General features: G+C 38.4%; 1 protein-coding gene across 5 annotated transcripts in view; it reads left to right on the forward strand.

Moving 5' to 3' along the window:
- Positions 1-19,766, forward strand: part of GTSE1 (G2 and S-phase expressed 1) — a 32,964-nt gene extending 13,198 nt beyond the window's left edge. For 2 of the 5 annotated variants that reach the window (XM_088141631.1, XM_025171914.2), the window contains exons 2-12: positions 9,086-9,150; positions 10,171-10,228; positions 10,312-10,927; positions 11,879-12,046; positions 12,492-12,633; positions 15,538-15,864; positions 16,036-16,108; positions 17,081-17,323; positions 18,043-18,226; positions 18,800-18,928; positions 19,278-19,766. In XM_088141631.1, the coding sequence (XP_087997757.1) occupies positions 9,093-9,150; positions 10,171-10,228; positions 10,312-10,927; positions 11,879-12,046; positions 12,492-12,633; positions 15,538-15,864; positions 16,036-16,108; positions 17,081-17,323; positions 18,043-18,226; positions 18,800-18,928; positions 19,278-19,355 (2,076 nt within the window). In that variant the 5' untranslated portion in view covers positions 9,086-9,092 and the 3' untranslated portion in view covers positions 19,356-19,766. Of the gene's footprint in view, positions 1-5,854; positions 7,439-9,085; positions 9,151-10,170; positions 10,229-10,311; positions 10,928-11,878; positions 12,047-12,491; positions 12,634-15,537; positions 15,865-16,035; positions 16,109-17,080; positions 17,324-18,042; positions 18,227-18,799; positions 18,929-19,277 lie in introns of those variants that run through there. The other 3 variants (XM_007436308.3, XM_025171913.2, XM_007436307.3) reach the window with 3 other exon arrangements.
- The last annotated feature ends 273 nt before the right edge of the window (positions 19,767-20,039 follow it).

Genomic DNA, 20,039 nt, shown 5'->3' on the forward strand with positions numbered 1-20,039 from the left:
TCCCTGGGGGAATGCATGTATCATGAACTGAGGTCTCTTGTTCGTCAATCGTACCCTTAGAGGTGAACTGAGCCTGACTGATTTTGTTTTAAAAACTTCAGAATAATGGGCCAGCTTCTGTGTTGGTAAAAAATCCCAAGACATAGGCAGAAGTCTGCAACTTCTAGTGTGAAGTAGTAGTTAAGGCAGCCTTTCTTGGTGCTTTTATACTGGGGAAACCCTTGAAATAATGTTCAGGTCTCAGGGACCCCTGCACAAAAAATAAAACACAACACAACTCACTTCTAAACTACCACATTCTACAATGTTTACAGCAACAGCTAAGTAGCAGGCCAGCAGCTGAGTTACAGTGAGTAAAAATTCCCACCATTGCAAGGTTTCAGATGTTTTAGGGGATGAAATGAGCTCCTTAACAACCTGCAAGGTAGACGGCACCCATTTTGGTACCTCTTTTGGTTCTCTGGAGCTTGGAGGCCAAGTTAATAAACAAGAAAGCAGCTAATATTCTCCAATCCTTCCATACAATATACAACTTTTCGTTGGCCAGGAATTACAGTTGGCTTTTGATGGGCCAAGTTACAAACTAAGTTTGATTTCATTTAAATGTAAATTAAGTACATCTAGTTAATGTAATTAGTCTCTACTTTGAAACATTTTCTCCTGCATCAGCTACAATTTCACAACTTTTGGAGGTCTGGGATCTCACTCTAGACTTTGGGGGGCTGCAAAGACTTTGAAACTTCAGACCATGCTTTCTAGTGTAAAGGAAAGCTTGTGGTTGTGTACAGGGTAAATTAGCCCACCATTATTTGTTTTCTAAAGCAACCTACAAATTGTTTAAATCAGACTTCCTTAACCCATTGCCCCCAGATGTGTTGGACACAGCTTTCTATTATTTCCAACTTGAAAATAAGAATTGTATTCCCACAGATCTGGAAGCTATTGGGTCGGGAAATCTGCATAAACCATTAGATTAATCCAATCTAATAAAAGGCCACAGACCTACATATGTTGCTTCAATTTTGTTATGTTACTGCTTTATATTTGAATGTATAAAATGACTGTATTGAACAAATCTTTCAAAAGTGTTTACAGACTAAACCTACAAGGACTACCCCATAAATTCACACAATTCAGAAAATAACCATTCCAAGCCAGCCAACTAAAAGATAACTTGATCATCAGGAAATCAAAAGTAATTTAGAAGCAAAACAAACAAAAAAGAAACATATTAAGATGGCATTATAGTCAAGATATATCTCAAGTGGAAATTCTGCAAACAATGCTGGCTGGGGAATTCTGGGAGTGGAAGTCCATATATCTTAAAGTTGCTAAGATTGAGAAACACTGTTTTAGGAAAACCGAATGTTAAGATTTTCTTCCTGGTATTCATGCGTGTCTAATAACCACCCCTGACATGGCACACTCTAATCAGTATTTCCCAACCTCAGCAACTTTAAGATGTGTGGACTTCAACTCCCAGAATTCCCTAGCCAGAATCCTGGCTGGGGAATTCTGGGAGTTGAAGTCCACACCTTAAAGTAGCTGAGGTTGAGAAACACTGTTCTAGATGTCTTGTACTACAACTCTCATGATCTTTAGCCAGCATGCATATTGACCATACTAACTGGGCAATGAGATTCATAATTTTATACTTTGGTAGGTCATGAAACTGAGGAAAGCTGGTATAGTGTGTTATCAGTTTCTGAAAATAAATCTTGGGTAATAAATGAAGTATGATCCCTCTAGTAAAGAAACAACACTACAGTAATCACATGTTTAAACATAACCTTTACCACAGGAACTCGGAGAGTTTTTCTAATGTTAATTAATTCACCTTTCCAAACCCCCAGTGTTATAGGCAAGCATTTCATTCACATTACAGATAAAAGGGAGAGGGCAAGATTTTTCTAAAGGCCAATGGTTGGGTAAATGGCAGGACTCTTGGAGAATTCTTCCCTTTCCTGTCCTAGTTGAAGAATCCAAAAAATGTCACTGCAGCATCTTTCTCCTTGCTAATGCCCTCCAGATAATTTGGACTACAGTACTACCTTTATTTTCTCGAGTCAGGATGGCCATTAGCCATGATGGCCAATCATCACCCGAGTTACAGTTCAGCATCCCTGGATGTCACAGTCTTCTGAGCTAGACATCCTGCTTACACACCTAGGTAACATATAAAGCACCATACAGGGGTTCAGATGCCAGCCATCCAGTTCTCTAATAACATTACATAGTAGATCATAGCGTTATTGTTAATTGCCTATTTTTTGACTGACTGAATTTAGGTTGAGCGGAGAGCACACTCTAGTCAATGCAGAGTTAAATCCCAGAGTATAGTGAGACAACCAGTGAAGCATGTACAAGCTCTATTTTACTGAATACTGAATTGGATCTATAAGATCCACCTGCATAGTCAACCTACCACTTCAATCCTTTCCAAATGATCGTGTCCATATTTTGGTGCTATGAAATTGGGTACCTGAAATACAAGACCATTGATGAATGTCGAAAGACATCTCCAGACCAGCAAAAATATTGACAAAACTGTTTTGAGTATGTATATTTAATAGATAAATGTAGCACATTTTACATTTGATTTTAAAGTGCTATACATATTAGTCTTACTCATATCAAAATAATCTTTTACATTATTTTCTTTCTTACATTTAGTGTAAGCTGAGAAAGTAGTATTAACCCACTAGTAATAGTAATTCCATTCCTGAGTTGAAGAAAAGCATCACTGCTTAAAAGTGCTACCTTTGTTATTGTCTTCAGCAGGTGTCTTGAATTTTTGATAGAGAAACAGATTATTAAATAAACTCAGTAATCTTTCCTTGCCCATACTCCCCAAATTGCAATAAGAATAACCATGACGATCAGCGTATAGAGTGTGCGGACTGTTGTTTGCTCATTTTCACACCAGTGTTTGCAGCCACAAGAATTGTGCCAGTTCTCTCCAGGGCTTGCTGATGGTTTAGGGCGGTGAGCACGAAGGCAATGTATCCTGCCAAACAAAAAAACAAAAGGACATTATCAAACTCCTTCCTTACCATCTCCCCTAAAAAATGCTCGATGAACATCAAAATGAACAGAGTTTAAGACTAGGATTAGTCCCTGTAGTTGCCAGGAATCAGGACTGACCAGAAGACCCACCTACAAAAACAGCCAGGGAATCTCCAGTCTTAAAATATGACATCTTTGTCAGACATTTGGCTCCTGTATATACACTGCATTTTTTAAAATGTAGATATTATTGTTTTACAGGAAAATTAACTCTTCTTTTTTCACAAAACTGGTCAGCATTTAACTTGAATTTCGAATAGTTGAGGAAATTGATGAACTAGGCATACTGGATACATCCAGCTCAATTCTAAACGTGGAATTCTGACTGGAAATAAATTCCACTGAATTCAGTAAGACTTAAAGGAAAATAAACATGTATAACATTGTGGTCTGAATCTTGCTCTATTTAGTTTTTTAATTCAACGAACTGAGAGAAAAAGGGAGAGAGAGCAAAAATAACATGTCAAACAAATAATCTATCCAAATCCATTATATCTTGTTAAATATATCTGTTGTCTCATTAAATATATGTGTTGAATTCTTCCTCTTCCCTTCCCAAGCTTTCTTCTTCATTTTTTAAAACTGATGTTGCATTATCAAATCTACTTAAGCATCCCATGATACAAATCAGTGAGGCTACAGTACTCTTATCCAATATTTATACTTTTAACTAGGTTTTTAAAACTTACTTGCTCCAAGCCAAGAAACGTGGCAGCTTAAGTCCCATTGAAATCAAAAGAAGAAGATAAAATCACTGTGACTATTTTATGTTCCATTAGTTTCCATTTGAGTTTAGGTGATTAATGTACTTTGAGCAGTGATCTAAGAGCAGTTCTGATTATCTCAGAAGTAGAACTGGAATGGCTGTTTATGATGGACGTCTATTGGTTTTATCACAGCAAGTAGCATCATCTACCCAACTAGGCTTATCCTAATAATGAAGTCCTAGTTAGTACATAGACAGGAGCCCACCAGATAGATTATACTGGGAAATTAAATATATATCTTGGAAGAAGGCAAGCCAGTTCTCTCTTACTGCCAAGAAAACTAGACCAGGAATTGAGCTAAGTGAGAGAATCTTTATATAACTCTTGACCTGCAATAATATTCAACTGAATTCACAATGCCTTTTTTTTTAAAAGAATAGTTATTAGTGGCATGCAACAGGACCAATTCTGGACTGGAAGGAGGCTGCAGTCCTAAACACACTGCTCTCTATACCACATGGTTATATTTTTGTTTTGTTTTTTTGCCTTCTGTGTAAGAGCATCTGAAAACCAAATCAGCTGGCCATCCACCCATCTCCACAAATATTTAAACAGATGTGGGTACCTTATATTAATCACTGGAAAAATTTACATCAACTACATTATGCATTCCATTTTAAAATAAAATATTGCATGGATTTACTGGGGTAAATAAATGTAAGCTTCCATTTCAAAAAGCAGATCCAGAAAAATGGAAGTATAAAAAACCATTAACTCTGCTTCCCTAGAGCATTCCTGTTCCCATCAAATTCTGGCTTTCCAGGAGTTGTTATTAGCTAAAACTTAAGCAGACAGACCAACACCCTCAATTTCTTCTGCTTCTGTCTTCTCCACTGTTCACAGCCTAATCTTCCACAGCCTAATCTTCCAGCAGACGTCATGGCAAATCTTGCAACAAGTCAATTCTGTATTTCTAAAGACAACACCTTATCAGAGTCCCTAAAACTCAGCTATAAAGAGGGAAAAAGGACAAGTGACAGTGAACTTGCTTCCGGCTCTCAGATTGTGAACCCAGGTCACTTACCTCCTAGAGACATTCATTTCTTTCTTGATGGCTCTTGTGCCTCTTTCCCCCAAAGCCAAGGGCCTATCAATCAGTGAACTGAAACTAGTAGCAAGAAGGCTGTTTTGCACAACTAAACAGGATTAAATCCCAGGAAACACCACAGATTGGTTGCAAGTAATGATCACACTCGGGTTCTCTTTCCTCACTGGCTACTCAGTCTTTATAAACAGAAGCTGCTAAGTCTGCTGTATTCTTTTCCAAAAGTGGAACCGTAGAAAAAGTCCTCCCTATTTGTATCATGTGTGTTTTCAAAAGGAACAGAGTGGTGGGGGTGGGGGGGATGGGGGGGTGGCAGAATGAGGGAGGCGAGCTTGACTGAAGGAGACACCATTCTGTTTTCAAAATTCAATGAAAAGACATTTGGAATACTGCTTTTTTGCCAAACAAGCATTTGCATTTCTAGATTTGAAGCAGCAAATCATCTCTGTTTATTTCAAAGCCCCCCACAGAAGTCCTGGGTGGGAGGTTTCCATCTCATAAATCACTTCAAGTTAGTTTTAGGTTAATATTCAGCAGGGACACTGAGAGTACACTTCACCCACCCTTTTGGGATCTCTTCTCAAATGTTGCATCCGGATGAAAGGAGATACATGCATCCTAGAATATAGAGACATTCTTATCCACGGCTCCAATATTATTTCTTCCTGATGTATTATGTGAGATTACCTGCATTACTTGGAAATAGGCAAAAAATCAGGAGTCTGGTAGCACCTTTTCCAACTCACAGATTTTATTAAATATAAGCTTATGATTTTTAGTGAAATTTGTCAGTCGGAAAAGGTGCTACAAGAATCCCCCTGATTTTTTACTACCATCAACCAACATGGCTCTCCTCCTAAGGTGGAAATAGGCAGATTTTTAAAATAAAGAATAACATCTTTTTAAAGTAAAATAATACACATGTGTACCCATAATTATGTACATATTGAGTTGGGTGCCCTAGTTATAACATGCTTTAGGAACCTAAGATATAAAATTGCCTAGCTCAAAGGAACTCAAAGAACAGCATGATAAATATTAGCAATGAATACTGCAAATATAATTCATCCATTCAAGTATTTCCAGAAAGAAAAACAGATCTCTATTTTGGATCTCTCCTTTCTGAAGGAAATACAATGTTTCTTCCTTTCCAAGTGAACGGCATGTTATTCCCATTATTGGAGGAGGCCACGTTTATTTTATAGTCAAGCCCTGTGTTTCTTGGCTGGTATGCTGTTGGGGTCTGGGTGGTGGGGCATGAACTGAAGGCTGCATATGGTCTATCTTACAGTCGTATATGCCCGCCATAGTGCTTCATGGATCACCTGGATTCATGGTGGTGGCTCAGATTTTGAAAATCACTGGCATTTTCTGAATCACACATCCTGAGCAGAAAATAAAAGTTACTCTGCTCTAATACTGTACTGCAAAAACAAAAATATGCTGAGGTGATGTTAAAAAACAAATTAACTGTGGTGCAGGGGATATTTGATTTGACACTTCCTGGAGAAAACATAACTTTGTTAACACAAAGTCTAAAAAGCCCTGACATTTTCAGCTCAAGGTGTAGCTAGCCATGGAAAATTTCCTCAGAGTAATCCATCTTCTGCACCTCTTCACTGACAAGAGGAATCATTCTGAGGGCAGTAAGAAACCTCGGGAGATGACCCCAAGATGAAACCAATACGTTATTCATGAAAGCATCTGTACACCAATTGTTCCTAATATGCACTAGAGCACAACGTGCCCCAACTTCAATGACTCAGAAAGAGATGCTGCACTCTCATTCTGGTCTATGCTGAAAACAGGCATAAAGCTATAATATGAGCTGATCTTCTGGTTCAAAACAAGAGCCACCACAACCCCAATCTTCTCCTGCGTGTGCTGTATTTGTGGGGGAGCACAGCAGCAACTTAAAATGTTTTGGGAAGCCAACACTTGGGATCAGGGTGACTTGGCAAAACGCGCCAAAACTACGCTTGGAGGCCCCAAGTGGAAAGAGCCTCTCTGTGTTAGTCCCCGGGCTTTTAATCGAAGGCTGGAGTTAGGCAAGGTACTGTATCAATTTTTTCCCTCAAGCTCTTGGTCTTCCTAGAGCGGTCGCCGAGCGGTTAAGAATGTTGAGCGTCGCTCGGGTAGGAAGGAAGGGGAATGACAAAAACTACAAATTCCGTGTTGCACTAGAGTAGCGTAAGGTGGCGCGGACACTGATTTTTCTCTAACTGGTTAGGAGGCTGTGAGCGTCGTTTAAACCAACCAATGAGGTGGAAGAAACGGGCTGGGGGTGGGTGGAGTGGCCATTTGAAATGGAATCGCGGGGAGCTCCACGGAGGGGAATTGGATTTTGCTTTGATCCCTTTCTGAGGTGAATTCGAATCTAGTTCCGAGGTTTGGGGTTACATTTAGCGGCTTCCAGGCTGTGTGCAAGCGGCAATCGGTGGTGTAGCTAAACTTTGTTCATCCCGGCTCTGGAGACGGGAAAACCGGGCCGGGCGCGTCCTCCGAGGAGTGTCCAATTTATTCACGTGTGAACGGTCCACGAGGGCCTGGCGGTAAGGGTGTACGTAAGCCTTGGAGGTGTTTGGGCGAGGGATGCAACGTAAGAGTGGCAGGGGACAGTTTATTACAGCGAGAAACTTCATGGGATCTTTACGCACCCCCCCAAAAGGCGATGGGACTTGCCTAATTTTATTTATTCAATTTATAAGGCACCTAATCGCAAGCGACACTGCAGATATGAGAACAGGCTGCTTCCCTCAGGAGACAGACATTTTGCCTTTTTCTTTCCCGTGCAAAGTTTATTCTGCTTTTCATTGATTGACCTATTGTACTGCTTCAGTCTAATAGGGCTTAAAGCTTCTAAATCAGTGTTTCTCAACCTCATCAACTTTAAGATGTGTGAACTTCAACCCCCAGAATTCCCCAGCCAGCATGTTAAACTTAAAGTTGCGGAGGTTGAAAAACTCTGTTCTAAAGGATCAGCTGTCTAATAACAGGAAACAAAGTTTTATTGGCTTCAAAGTAAGCTCTTGAAACAGTACTATAATTCTTTGAGGCAGGCGCCTCAAAAATGCAAGTAAGATGCTGTGTCCAACATCCCAAAAAGCTGAAGGACTTCAGATGAAAGCAGAGCTTATTTCTAGATGGTTTTACAGCAGAGCCAAATGACCTTCTTGAACTGTGCATTAGCAGACTTGAAGCTTTCTCCCAAGCACTAAAATCAATAAAAGTGTTCAGTGAAACGAGAGGAAGGAATTCAGCTAGGAAATAGAAAGACAATTCATTGCAGGAAGATTCTTCCTCCAGTGTTGCTCAGACAGACTAATAAAGCAGAGCTGGGAAGCAATGAAAAAAGCTAACTTGAAAATATAATTCCATACCTGAAAGCTAAACAAGGATACATCTTAAATGTTATGAAGCCAAATTGTGATCAGGGTAGGAATGCTGGTCCAAGTTCATATGGTATTGAAGGATTGTACTGTTATTAGAAGGAAGCAACCTGTAACCTTTCACCATACATCACTCTCTGAAAAGTGTCTTTAAATGTGTAGCATCAACTCTATTGCCCAATGGGGTTTACTGATATATCAATATATGCTACTGTTATATTGTTGTAGCATATTTGAAATCATCCGTTTCCATGGCAGCAGCTGGGCAGATTTTTTAAAAAATAAATTGCTTTATATAAGGCTAGAATTCCCATCATAATCAGTGTGTGCTGCAAAAATTTAGTAGTGGGAGTGGGGACATAGAAATTCTTTGGAGTAAAATTCCAATCTTAAAAACAAGGTCTAATCTGTCTTATATTAAGCTTCAAGTTCTTAAAATGTGCTCTAATTTATCTACTGTCAAATGCAGATAAACTAAAGGAAAACTTACTGGACTGGACTTTGTATCAAAAACAGGATCACCTTCACTATACCTCTGCTTTCACATTAGATTAACCAGCAGAGCTAAATAGGATGATAGATGTGCATACTGGACAGAACTGAACTTCAGTTAGTTTGGCCATTAATAAGTTTGGAATAGTTAAACTTCCTTATAGCGCAAGATAGAAATTTCTTATATGGATGTATCAGTATTATAACAATTAGCTCTTTGAATTGACCATTTTTATCATTTCTGCTCAGTTATGCAAAACAATGGGCTAAAGTGATAGCTTGAATTGTTTAATTCCTAACATATGAGATGTGAAATTGTTTTGCAGTGACATCATGGAAGATGGAAAAACATTGCATTCAGAATATAAAACAGCAGACGTTCACCTCAATGGTAGGTGCTAAAACAATAATTTAAATACGCAAAGTGTCTTTCTAATTACTCTTGCGACTGCTACAGAAAAGTCTCAAAATCAGGCTAAGTCCACTTGATGGTGACAGATGCGGTTTGAGAAATACATGACTTGGTAGTTTCCCCCAGATTGTCCTTTTCTTGCACCAGGACATCCCACTACATCCACCCTTGATCAACCTGCACATCACGGTCTACCAGAAACACAAAGCAAATGCCTGGTATAGCATTTAAAATCACTAATGAAAATAGCATAGGTAATCTTATTTATCTTATTGTCATTAAGTGTGTTTACTTTAATGCTAATGTTTTAATTAAGCTATTTGCTACACACACATACACACACACACACTTTCTACTTGCCTTAAAACTTTTTTTAGGATATAAGTTAAATAAAGTGTAGATACAGTAACTGACTTGCTAGCAAAGATCTTTATTATTACAAATTCTATTAAAGCAGCTTCCAAACCAATTATTAATTATAAATAAAAAAACAATATTTTTAAAATAAACATTGGAATTCTTCTTGCAGATCAGCTGGAGGGAATGGTCCAACTGGAACAGATTTCTTCTTTCCTTGCTTTCCCTGTTTTTTAATTTTCATACTACATTTAATAATGTCATTGAATAGCCTGTTTTTGACATATTACTGTTATTGTGTGATAGTAAAGAATGCTGAGGATTTAGTCTGACAATTAGTAAAGGAAAGTGATGACTATAGTAAGTGTTAAATGTGTCACCTCCTCCTCCCCTCAGCAGCTCCTAGTGCAGCATATGCCACCAATCACCAATCTTTCCTGCCCCTGACCTCCCTTCAGTCACTGCCATTGATGTCCCAGCCCTGTGAGTACCTGTTAAGCAGAGTCTGTCCGTTAAACTGAAGGTTCATTAAACCAGTGCCTATTATATTGAGAGTTTGCTGTATGATAATTTAGTTCCTGTAGAAAAAAGTGAATCCCAGAAGTCATAATAGTAATGTATGACGGACTATTGTAATTTCAGATTTTCACCTCCTGACCGATGAAAAATTTGATTTTGACCTTTCACTGTCTCCCACAAGGTAAAATTAGTATCAAAATCAAGGTGCATTAAGAGCAGAGAGAAGAATGTGCAGTTATCTGACTTAATTTGTCTCTGTCATAGTGAAAATGAAGATGAAGTTTTTATTGGACCAATGGGCCATAAAGAAAAATGTATTGCTGTGTCTCTTGAAACCCATGAAGAAAGTGAAAATAGAATTCCGTCACTTACAAATGACCTAGCATGGAGCCCTCCTGCTGGTGATAAATTTGTGGAAATATTTAAAGAAGCTCATTTGCTAGCTCTCCAGCTTAAAAGTGGAAGCAAAACAAAGAAAAACAATACTGTCCATCCAGGGAAGGAAAAGACAGAGGTTGCCGAAAAATTTGTGAAAGAATCAAGGTCAAAACTGAAAATCCTTGAAAAAGGAGTAGTGACAGATAAAACACCAACAGCCACTAGAAGAGAGACATACTGTATATGGGAAAGTCCAAGTGGCCAACTGTTGCCTTCAATTCAGAAGCGTTTAGGGCAACCTGTCACAATAATGGATAGTGCTCATTCTCCCCAAATGCCTCTGAACACATCAAGTCCTGCTAAAACAGATAAATTACCAGAAACTCCTACTCTACCCTTGGCCCATGCAAAGAATGACACAAACCTTAAAAAAAGAAGCAAATTTCAGACTGTAAAAACACTACCTGCATTTAGAAATAACAGTTACTTAGCGGTAGGAGAGGTAAAGATTTTCCTTTTACATTATACTCTAAGCTTTAAGTTATGTCATAATATTAGAATGGTAATTTTCTTTCTAGTTTGTATTTAAATCTGTGGATTTGTAAATATTGTTCTTTTTGTTTCTGAGCTCCTGACTTTTAAGGATATTACCTGAATTCATGAATCTAAAACAACATTCCTGATTCTTATCACTGTGATTGGTCAGAATGTTAGGTAAAAGTGGCTAGGTACAGTCTGAGGCTAGTGTGTAATTTATTGCTTGTTTAAATGCTTATTGGTGTTATTGCAAAAATGCATTTAGCCAGTGGCATTAGAATTAGAATCTTAACCTGGAAATGAGGAAGGGAAAAAAAACCCAGAACTTTAAAGATGCCAAGAAAAAGAGCCAGAGGGAGGCCTAAGGCTTTTGAAGATGGTTTACCAGCTCCCCTGATTTCCTGAAATGTAGTTAGCTCTGCCCTAACCTGAACAGACCTTGAAACTGTTGCAGGTTCTATTTCAAATTTTCCCCAGACTGTTTCTGTGCCTGAATATGATAGAGGATATTGTCTGATGTGCCACTATAAATGGGGCAGCAGGAAGAAGCTTTGTCTTCATAAGAAGAGACAGTGCAAAGCAGAAGACATTTGCACATATGCATGATCTTTCAGTGTGAAGTATTACTTCAGAACAATGCTTTTCAGTGCAGTCTGCACTTTCAACTATAATTCATACAGGACGATGTATAGCTTGGAGAGGAGGGAGAGCGTAAATGAATTGGATTCCATAATATTGGAATGTTTAATATTTGCATTCTGAGAACAGATCATCTGATTCTCTTAACTAGTGGTCTGGTTACAGTTTGATGACATACTTATTCAATAATGTTTTAATTTAATGGAGAGAATGTGATATTTTTCTATATTTCTGATACCTATTTCTTTTACAAATATTTCAAATCCAAATCTTGCAGCCCAAACAAGGAAAATTGCCTAGTCCTTCCAACACAATTTACTCAAATAGTATGGGATCGTCTGAAGATTTGCTTTCTGACAAATCAAGCATAGCTTCGGATGCAGGAGAATCATTCTCTACCAGTTCATCTATGCAAAGCAAGAGAACTCTCCCTACTCCCAGCAAGGTGAATACTCTTAACTAATAACTAATTGGATTTGGACGTTGCTAATAAGTTATACATGGCATTTCAATATTTTAACTGTGTCTTTGGGAGGTGTTTTGATTTTCTCCCATGCAATGAATCAGCATGATAAGGCATGATTATCCAGCATGATAATCCAGTGATGCAGAAATGTAATTTGCAAAGTAGTAAGCTCTGTCTAATTTGGCCTGATTTCTTGCTGCTGAATAGAAGAAAATCCATATGCTACAACAGAGTGGGAGAGATGAGCAGGTTTCCCGTGTGCTTACTATTGAAATTATCCAGGTAAAGCCTAAAACCAGCAACCTGCAAAGAGATGCAATATCCCTAATTTGATGATGAAAAAATCTAAAGCTCAGTGGTAAGACCAGCGTGCCTGATTATACTTCTTGGCATGCAGCCAAATCATTTATCATTGTCTTTACAGTTGGGAATGAAGACAAGACAACTGAAACCTCCTAATGATGTTCATATGCGAAGAAATACTTCATCTTCCTCCTCCTCCTCCATTTCCAGCATGAATTCAAGTTTGAATTCAAGTCTGTCAATTTCTCCTAAAAGAGGAAATGGTAATTATTAAATTGGTTTGATTCTAGTGCATAGTTTATAGAGAATGGGGAACTGTAACTTAATGAAGACATATTCAAGTGGTCAGAGTTAGGCCCTGAGTGGGGAAGGGAGGAGCCACAGCTATTCATCGAAGACAGAACAATGTATGTATGAAAGTACAGCGATGACAGTGATGCATCTGTTGAGTAAATTCTTCAACAGCACAAGTATCTGTGACTGAACAATATATGTGCTCACTAATATAAATTGATTGATTGATTACTTGCCATCAAGTTGGTGTTTACTCTTAGTGACCATATAGATAGATTTTCTCTGGGATGATCTGTCCCCACCCTGGTCCTTCAGGTCTAACGGTCTACCCATCACTGCTGTAATTGAGTTCATCCACTTTGCTGCTGATTGTTCTCTTTTTCCCTTTCCTTCCACCTTTCCCAGCTAATATAAATAGCAAGCAAATAAATACTTAATCTGCAGTTAGTCAAAGACCACTGCAATGAACATACACAGAACAAGCATACTTTAAAATATGAATTTAACAGCAAATACTTTTAAATACGTTAGAACTGACTGTGAACATATTTATCAGAACATCTCAAAAATACAATAAGTCACTGCTGTATCTTCATCTGCATTGTGATTGAGTGAACCTGATTTGTTAGGATCAAATTACTATTATCTACAAGAATGATACAGATCTGAGGCTATATTATTCCTGCGTGGTTTGGCTGCATGGCTAATAATAAAGTCTTGAAAGGTGGTAAAATTCTAATTTAATTAAATAAGAACAATGAGTTGTATGTTGTTCATAATAAGAAAAACTAGGTTCAGGCCCTATTTTAGGACACGAATAACCTTGGTGGCCCAGATGGATGATATATAGTGCATTCGGGAAGTATTCAGATGCCCTTCACTCTTTTTCAATTTTGTTATGTTGCAGCCTAATATTACAATCATTCAAATTCACTTTTTTCTCATTAATCTACACTCAGTACCCCATAATGACAAAGTGAAAACAGAATTTTAGAAATGTCTGCACATTTATTAAAAAGGAAAAACTGAAATATCACATTGGCATAAGTATTCAGACCCCTTACTCATTACTTTGTTGAAGCACCTCTGGCAGCAATTACAGCCTTGAGTCTTTTTCGGTATGACGCGACAAGCTTTGCACACCTGGATTGGGGGATTTTCTGCCATTCTTCTTTGCAAATCCTTTGCAAATTGAATGGGGACCATCGGTGGACAGCCATTTTCAGGTCTCTCCAGAGATGTTCAATAGGGTTCAAGTCAGGGCTCTGGCTGGGCCACTCTAGGACATTCACAGAGTTGTCCCTAAGCCATTCCTGTGTTGGCTGCGTGCTTAGGATGGTTGTCATGTTGGAAGGTGAACCTTCAGCCCACTCTGAGGTCCTGAGCACTGTGGAACAGGTTTTCACTGAGGATATCTCTGTCCTTTGCTCCGTTCAGCTTTCCCTCCACCCTGACCAGTCTCCCAGTCCCTGCTGCTGAAAGACACCCTCACAGCATGATGCTGCCACCACCATGCTTCACTGTTGGGATGGTATTGGGCAGGTGATGAGCGGTGCCTGGTTTCCTCCAGACATAACGTTTAGAACTGAGGGCAGACAGTTCAATCTTGGTTTCATCAGACCAGAGAATCTTGTTCCTCACAGTCTGAGAGTCCTTCAGGTGCTTGTTTGCAAACTCCGAGCGGGCTTTCATGTGTTTTGCACTGAGGAGAGGCTTCCGTCCAGCCACTCTGCCATAAAGCCCAGATCGGTGGAGGGCTGCAGTGATGGTTGTCCTTCTGGAACTTTGTCCCATCTCCACACAGGATCTCTGGAGCTCAGTCAGAGTGACCATCAGGTTCTTGGTCACCTCTCTTACTGAGGCTCTTCTTCCCCGATTGTTCAGTTTGGCCGGGCGACCAGCTCTTGGAAGAGTCCTGGTCATGCCAGGCTCCTTCCAATTGAGAATGATGGAGACCACTGTGCTCTTGGGAGCCTTCAGTGCAGCAGAATTTTTTTGTAGCCTTCCCCAGATCTGTGCCTTGCAATAATCCTGTCTCTGAGCTCTGCAGGCAGTTCCTTTGACCTCATGGCTTTTGCTCTGATACAGTATGGTCAGCTGTGAGGCCTTCTATAGAGAGGTGTGTGCCTTTCCAAATCATGTCCAATCAATTTAATTTACCACAGGTGGACTTCAATCAAGGTGTAGAAACAGCTCAGCAACAATCAAGAGACACCTGAGCTAAATTTCAAGTGTTGTTGCAAAGGGTCTGAATACTTAAGTACATGTGATATTTCAGTTTTTCCTTTTTAATAAATTTATAGACATTTCTAAAATTCTGTTTTCACTTTGTCATTATGGGGTACTGAATGTAGATTAATGAGGAAAAAAATGAATTTGAATGATTGTAATATCAGACTGCAACATAACAAAATTGAAAAAAGTGAAGGGGGGGGGGATCTGAACACTTTCCAGATGCACTGTATGTAAAATGAAGTATTCCTATTCTATTAGATGACTTCAGATACTCTTAACTATAGTATCCTCCTGGATTGCTTCAGTGGGTTGGGTGAAGGGAACTGGGCTACGGTAGCTCTCGTCCAACCAGACTGTTACTTTCAAAAAAACAAATCTGTCCCAGGACGTGTGGGATGCTACACGGTCTATTTTTCCTTTCATCCATACGTGCAGCATCATGACAAATACTTAAAGGGGTTCAGCTTGCATCAGGAGTGCGGAACATTGCTTTTGTCATTTCATACACATGTGGATGCCTATTGCTATCCAGAGTATAAGGCTATTGCAGCAGGGACTGGTGTCTGCTTTTATGACATTTTAAAAAGTTTTGGCTACAATAATGATAATGCAATCTGTGTTGTCTTCTTATTTCCTAGTCAAAACAAGTATTACAAAAGCTCCTGCAGGCATCTCCAAGCACTCTTCCGGAACAAGCAAGATTTCCATAGTTAAACCTATGAAAGGGGTTTCAGTGAATGCTGCCCACTCTGATGCATCTGGAAAGCAACCCACACCCAGATGTGGTGCTAAAGGAAATCCTGTGAATATACCCAAATATACCCTGACATCTGAGACTGCAAGCAGTAAGTTGCAGAAAGGAGGTTCTGATCAGAAATTATTACCAAAAAACACACTGGGAAATGCAAGTACAAGTTCAAGTCCTAAACTTAACTCTAAAACAGCACCCCCAAACTTAAAGAGAGGTAAGGAAACTGATCTTAATGCATTAAATTACACTAACTTCTGGACAGTGTTGATTCTGTACTTAATATGCACTGTTGTACATGCTGGCCAAAAAGGATTGAATTAAGCAGTTGAATATTTGAGTGCCTGGAAAAATTAATATAACCACTTCAACTGTATTTTCTCCTTAGATACATTTTCAGAAAATGAAGCCACCAGAGTATTGCAATCAAATCTGGTACTGTCTTGTAGCAATATTGGAAGGTAAAATTTTATGATTATGGGTACTGATTTCCACTACATTGTTAGTCTTCTCTTGAACTGTTTTGTAACATAAGTGATTGGGATCTTGATAGAGAGAATCCAAATGCTTAATTTCTTGTGAAAACTAGTAAAGCCTCTGTCAAGCTATCCTGCAATGCTGTAATATCAATATACTTAGATAAATTCTGTACGTGCAGTTGTATGTTCACAAACTTTGAGCTGGGGTTGGTAATAAGAGGGCTGGGCAATTAGCAAGCTATGGTACAATAAGTGTTTGTGGAATTAAGCTCAGCCTTAAGGCACAGTGCTTTAGGTTTGCCAGTTCAGACATTACACTAAATAATTCTTAAGCTTAATTATCTATGGTTTGGGGCAATATCTGAATTGGACCACTATAAAGTACAGGTAGTCCTTGCTGAACAACCACTCATTCAGCAACTGTTCAAACTTATGACAGTGCTGAATGAGGGGTACTTATGACAGGTCCTCGTAGCTCCAGCCATCAGTTTCCCCATGGTCATGTGATCACAATTCTGGTGCTCAGCAACTGGTTTAGAGTTATGATGTCGCAGCATCCCACAGTCACGTGATTGCCATTTGTGACCTTCACAAGCAAACTCAATGGGGAAGCCAGCAGGAGGTTGCAAATGGTGATCACATGACTGTGGGATGCTGTCACCATGTGGGATTTGCCTAACAGCAGCAACTGGGACTGTGGAACTGCTGTTGCAAGTCGGTGTGGTCACACGATGTTGTGCCTTACAACCGTGCCGTTAGCGATGGGGTTCCTGGTCCCAGTTACTGTTGGTAAGCAAGGACCACCTGTATATCTTTTGGAACTACTGTGAGTGATATGTTATCCTTCTAATATTTAGAATATCTTGAACATAATTTAAATAAGCTACTAAAATAAGGACTATTTTGATTGTAATTTTAAATGTTAAATTTCTCATGTTTCCTTAATCTCTCTAGCAATATTGCAGTTTCCCCACCTGTCAAACAATTAGAAGGAACCGTACAAAAATCCTGTTCTGCTGTGAAGCTTGCTTTACGGACTCCAAACATGAGGCATTCTACATTGCCTACCCCTGTCGGTCGACGTATCTCAGGAATTCCAACACTGACCCCTAAAACAGTGCCCAGAACAATGATATCTCCTAATCTTTTAGCTCTTCATGTTTCTAGTGTGTCTTCTAAAAAGACTCCAGGAATTAGGTAAATCTAGACTTGCTCAAGCACAGTACTGTGGAGTGTTCTGCCCTTTTTCTCATTGCTGTAGTCACTGCCTATTAATATGCCTCATTTCCCGGGTTACCACTGATTTCAGAAAATTCAAATGTTGGCTTGCATGCCAGGAATGTAGCAAGTTTAGCTATTCTAGAATAAGACTACAAGGTTTCAGTATGGAATTCTCTGGCTGAATAAACTATAATGAAAGAGAGCTCAGACTTAGACAAAAGGTGCAGGGTTTTCTATGACACCATGCTGGTATCCATCAGCTGAACACATTTGGAGTTCTTCAGTTAATCACTTCATACATCATGATGTATTATGATATAGGCATGTGATTTCTACTGGCTGTGGCTTCCTGATTTATGTACAAATGATGTAAATATGTATTTGCCACAACAATGTATTTCTGAGGAAAGAAGGAATCAAGCTGGCTTTTTACTGTATTTTTGTATGCCTAGTGAAAACATGGACTCATGATATTTAAGGATTTCTTGAAAGACAGATATATTATCTGTTGAAACAAAAATCTTACAGTATCTTAACACTTTATTTTAGTATACATTTTAAGGACAGTCCATCTCTCATATAACTTTGTTTTCCTGTGGAATTGAGGTAAAGGAGAAATTGCATATAATGACAGAATGAAATGATACCAATGTTGGAATTCTGCATAAAAATGCTTTTTTGCTGTTTCTACCTAGTTCTAAATATGTGAATGAGAACAAGACATGGGTGTCTTCAAGCTCATCTTCAACAGAGGAAGACTTCTCTCTGCCACAGGTTATACCTATTGCACTTGATTTTTCACCAGATAAACCTTTTATTGAAATAGAACAAGACATAACTAAAAAAGGGAAAGTAGAAGAAGTAATACCAGCTAAGGAGGTAAGTTGCTGTGTCTTTTTAAAAAAATACCTGCCATGTCAAAATGCAACACTTGTATTTCAGTAGAAATTGCTGTTGCAAATACTACCTATGTTCAAAAGGATTTGAAAGATGCTGTCACCCTCTAGTGTGCTTACATCGTTATGGTAATATTTTATACTAAGCAGGTGCTTATCATGGTATTTCAATAAAGCAGGATTTTTGTTGGCCTTGTTTTTAAATGTGCTTTGCAGGAGATTTATATCTCTTGAGAAGAATTTAAATTCAATTATTCTAAATATTGGTTATATTAATAGTCCATTGGTGCCTCCGCTCAGTACCTTGAGATACAGATTCTTGTTGAGTCAGTTTTTAGGAAAGGTGTGTGGGAAACTTCAGCTTACACTGATGACTCATTAAGGAGAAAATCTGAATTACATCATACAAGCACTGAAATCAAAGATTGTTTAGAGCAGCAGTTACAGCTGTGAGAATCTCAAAGATTTAGGTATTTTGGGGGGCAGCTGTTCTGATGTTCTATATTTTAGAGAATATGCTAGCGCAATAAGCAACATGTTAAAACACTTTTTCTAGAGCTTGTTGATAGAATATGAAAGAGATAAAACACCAGTGGCCATCCAGGAATGTGAAAACAAACCTCTCATTGATCTTTTTAACACTCCTGAAATTATTAAAGCCCCTCCATTGAAACCTACAGGACAGGTAAGACTATTCTCCATTTTTATCTTCTTAATATTGTTTGCATGTGGTTGATGACAAAAAGTTTAACTGCAATTTTTTATAGTTAGAGGCACTCAACTGAATCTTTGAAGCTCTGTGCAATATCTGACGCTAAATATACTGCATGTAATATTAAAAAGAGAACATCAAAATTCTGCCAAGACCTGGCATTAATAGGCTATTGCAAAATTAATATTGAATTGGATGTAATTGGTTGGAGTCAAAACTGCACTGTCACTGTAGATTTCCTAGCAAATGGTGTTCTTTATATTCCCATGAATATAAAGGTTGCGTTTAGTCAACGTTTTAATAATGTCTTTTCTATTTCTAGCTAATAGATCTGAGCTCTCCTTTGATGAAACTAAGTCCTGAAGGAAATAAAGAGAATTCACCTCTTCTGAAATTTTGATTTTTTAAAAATTGGTTTTCAAACTAGAAAAAAATCTGGAGTTTAGCAACTAATATGTTTCACTGGTCAATAGTTCTAATACTGGGAAAAAAAGACTTGAAATTGCATGGAATTTAAATTGTGAACTTGAAATATTGATATATTGCTGCTAGGAAAAATGGGGAAGATAGCTTAAATTTTTCTATATTTTAAGGAATGCTGGTTGTAGCAATGTCTTTCCTGGTAAAACATGCTAGATATTTGTTTGAAAATTGTGCAAAGTAAATTGTAGAAATATGTCAAATGTTATTAGCTGAAATAAAGTAATGCATTTTAAATATTTATTATGCACTTTCATAATTATTGCACAATATTCAGTGTCTCTGTGAAGGCAATCACAATTCAGTTACTCTGTAAGAATGGCAGAGTATTAAATGCAGAACTTCTGTTTATGGCTGTGTGTGTAGTTTTACTGTTCCTTTACATTGAACAACCAAGTGTGCAAAAAGGAATGAGTTCTCCAAAATTTGATTAGGGTAGCTAATTTGAGTAACTCAATACAGAACAATACACTGTTTCAAACTACCTTGCATCAAGGATAATTTTTTAAATCATACTCACCTTTCTGTCTCATTAAAAATTGCAGTTAGCAGCAACATTTGTAAAGCCACTGGGTGTTACACCCAAACCTTTAATGCTATTCCA

Source organism: Python bivittatus, unplaced genomic scaffold (assembly GCF_059951505.1).
Source record: "Python bivittatus isolate LINGU-HERP-01145 unplaced genomic scaffold, Pbiv_v1 ctg000330_np1212, whole genome shotgun sequence".
Classification (NCBI taxonomy): Eukaryota; Metazoa; Chordata; class Lepidosauria; order Squamata; family Pythonidae; genus Python; species Python bivittatus.